This window comes from Nansenia antarctica (genome assembly GCF_963989245.1).
Source record: "Nansenia antarctica genome assembly, chromosome: 3".
Classification (NCBI taxonomy): Eukaryota; Metazoa; Chordata; class Actinopteri; order Argentiniformes; family Microstomatidae; genus Nansenia; species Nansenia antarctica.
The window spans coordinates 34,181,848-34,184,347 of record NC_137688.1 but is presented as its reverse complement, the minus strand read 5'-3'; the positions used below and the strand labels follow the sequence as shown (position 1 = coordinate 34,184,347).

The 2,500-nt window shown below is 56.1% G+C and overlaps 1 protein-coding gene across 1 annotated transcript in view; it reads left to right on the top strand.

The window, feature by feature from the left end:
• The window catches only part of fam91a1 (family with sequence similarity 91 member A1), a 28,764-nt gene that overhangs the window by 10,675 nt on the left and 15,589 nt on the right, over nucleotides 1-2,500 (top strand). The window contains exons 12-15 of the mRNA XM_080525169.1: nucleotides 575-684; nucleotides 1,097-1,206; nucleotides 1,531-1,617; nucleotides 1,951-2,080. Coding sequence (XP_080381295.1) covers nucleotides 575-684; nucleotides 1,097-1,206; nucleotides 1,531-1,617; nucleotides 1,951-2,080 — 437 coding nt within the window. The remainder of the gene's footprint in view (nucleotides 1-574; nucleotides 685-1,096; nucleotides 1,207-1,530; nucleotides 1,618-1,950; nucleotides 2,081-2,500) is intronic.

Below are 2,500 nucleotides of genomic sequence, written 5' to 3'. Positions count from 1 at the left end.
AAGTCAGCCAGTCTGCCAGCCAGCCAGTCAGTCACCCAGTCAGTCAGCCAGCCAGTCAGTCACCCAGTCAGTCACCCAGTCAGTCAGCCAGCCAGCTAGCCAGTCAGTCAGTCACCCAGTCAGTCAGTCAGTCAGCCAGCTAGCTAGCACAGTCAGTCACCCAGTAAGTCAGCCAGTCAGCCAGCCAGCCAGTCAGTAACCCAGTCAGTCAGCCAGCCAGCCAGTAATTCAGCCAGTCAGCCAGCCAGTCAGTCAGTCAGTCAGCCAGCCAGCCAGTAATTCAGCCAGTCAGCCAGCCAGTCAGTCAGCCAGTCAGCCAGCCAGCCAGCTAGCCAGTCGGTCAGCTAGCCAGCTAGTCAGCCAGCTAGCCAGTCAGTCAGCCAGCCAGCTAGCACAGTCAGTCACCCAGTAAGTCAGCCAGCCAGCCAGCCAGCCAGTCAGTCAGTCAATCACCTAGTAAGTCAGCCAGTCAGCCAGTCAGTCATTCAGCCAGCCAGCCAGTCAGTCATCAGAAGTCTTAATTTCTCATTGTCCCCTCCTCTGTCCCCCCCCTCTTCTCCCCCCACCCCCCAAGGAGCACCGTGGACCCCCAGAAGATGCTGTTGTCATGGGAACAGGGCAGTCCTGTCATGGAGGGAGGGTCCTCGGCCACAGACACAGACACCACCAGCCTGGAGGACCAAGGTGTGACTGTTAGCCTGTTAGCCTGAGCTGTTAGCCTCTTAGCCTGTTAGTCTGAGCTGTTAGCCTCTTAGCCTGTTAGCCTGAGCTGTTAGCCTGAGCTGTTAGCCTGTTAGCCTGAGTGGTTAGCCTGAGCTGTTAGCCTGAGCTGTTAGCCTCTTAGCCTGTTAGCCTGAGCGGTTAGCCTGAGCGGTTAGCCTGTTAGCTTGTTAGCCTGAGCGGTTAGGCTGTTAGCTTGTTAGCCTGAGCCGTTGCTCCTGGGGTTTACACTCTTCTTCTGGGTAAATATTCCTGCTCTGACCTCAGAAAGGCTACTAGAACTGCATGGGCTTGCTCTGGCTAGCTACCAGGCTAGTTTAGCCCATTGAGTTGGGCCCCTAGTGCATCATGGGACTTGTTGTTCTTTGTGTGACAGACAACGCCAGCGTGAGCAGTCTGAGCATCCCGGCCCCGCCCACCAAGAGGATCGCCTTCCTGTTTGACTCCACCCTCACGGCCTTCCTGATGATGGGGAACCTCTCCCCTGTGAGTGTCTGACTACACCGGGGGAGGGGGAGGGGAGGGTGAGAGAGAGGGGAAGGGGAGGGTGAGAGAGAGGGGAAGGGGAGGGTGAGAGAGAGAGAGAGAGAGAGGAGGCTGGGGGAGGGAGTGATTAACCTGTGTTTGTGTGTGTGTGTGTGTGTGTGTGTGTGTGTGTGCCTTCAGTATTTGTGTCCTTGTATACTTGTTTCTATGTGGACAGAAATAAATGATTAAGATGTGTGTGTGTGTGTGTGTGTGCGTGTGCGTGTTTTTGTGCGTGTGCGTGCGTGTTTTTGTGCGTGTGCGTGCGTGCGTGTGTGTGTGTAGAACCTGAAGAGTCACGCGGTCACCATGTTCGAGGTGGGGAAGCTGTCGGACGAGACCCTTGACAGCTTCCTGGCTGAGCTGGAGAAGGTACACACACACATGCACACGCACAAAAACACACACGCACAAAAACACACACATACACACACATACATACACACACACACATACATACTGTACCTACACATACTACACAAACCTTCATAGACACGCACAAAAACACACACATCCACATCCACACACACACACACATAATACATACATACATACTGTACATACATACATACACACACACACACATACATACCTACGCACACACACACACACAAACCTTCATAGACACGCACAAAAACACACACATCCACATAAACACACACACACACACACACACACATACCCCTAACCCTGCTGTGTGTCCAGGTGGAGAGCACCGCGGAGGGGGAGGCCCAGCGGTACTTTGACCACGCCCTCACCCTCAGGAACACCATCCTGTTCCTCCGACACAACAAGGAGCTGAGCACAGACCAGGGGCCTGACGTACCCAACATAGGTGAGGGGGGGAGGAGGGGGGAGGGGGGGGGGCGGACATACCCAACATAGGTGAGGAGGGGGGGAGGGGGGGAGGGGCCTGACGTACCCAACATAGGTGAGGAGGGGGGGGGAAGGGGGGGGGGCGGACAGACCCAACATAGGTGAGGAGGGGGGGGGAGGGGCCTGACGTACCCAACATAGGTGTGGAGGGGGGGGGGAGGGGCCTGACGTACCCAACATAGGTGAGGAGGGGGGAGGCAGAGAGGGAGGCGGGGGGGCCTGACCTGACCCTGACCGACCACACAGGACAGAGAGGGACTTCTGTGGCAGCAGTATTCTCTTTCTCTTTCTTCCCCTCACCCCTCTCTCTCTCCCTCTTCCATCTCCTCTCTCTCTCTCTCTCCTCCCTATTCTCCCTCTCCTCTCTCTCATCCCTCTC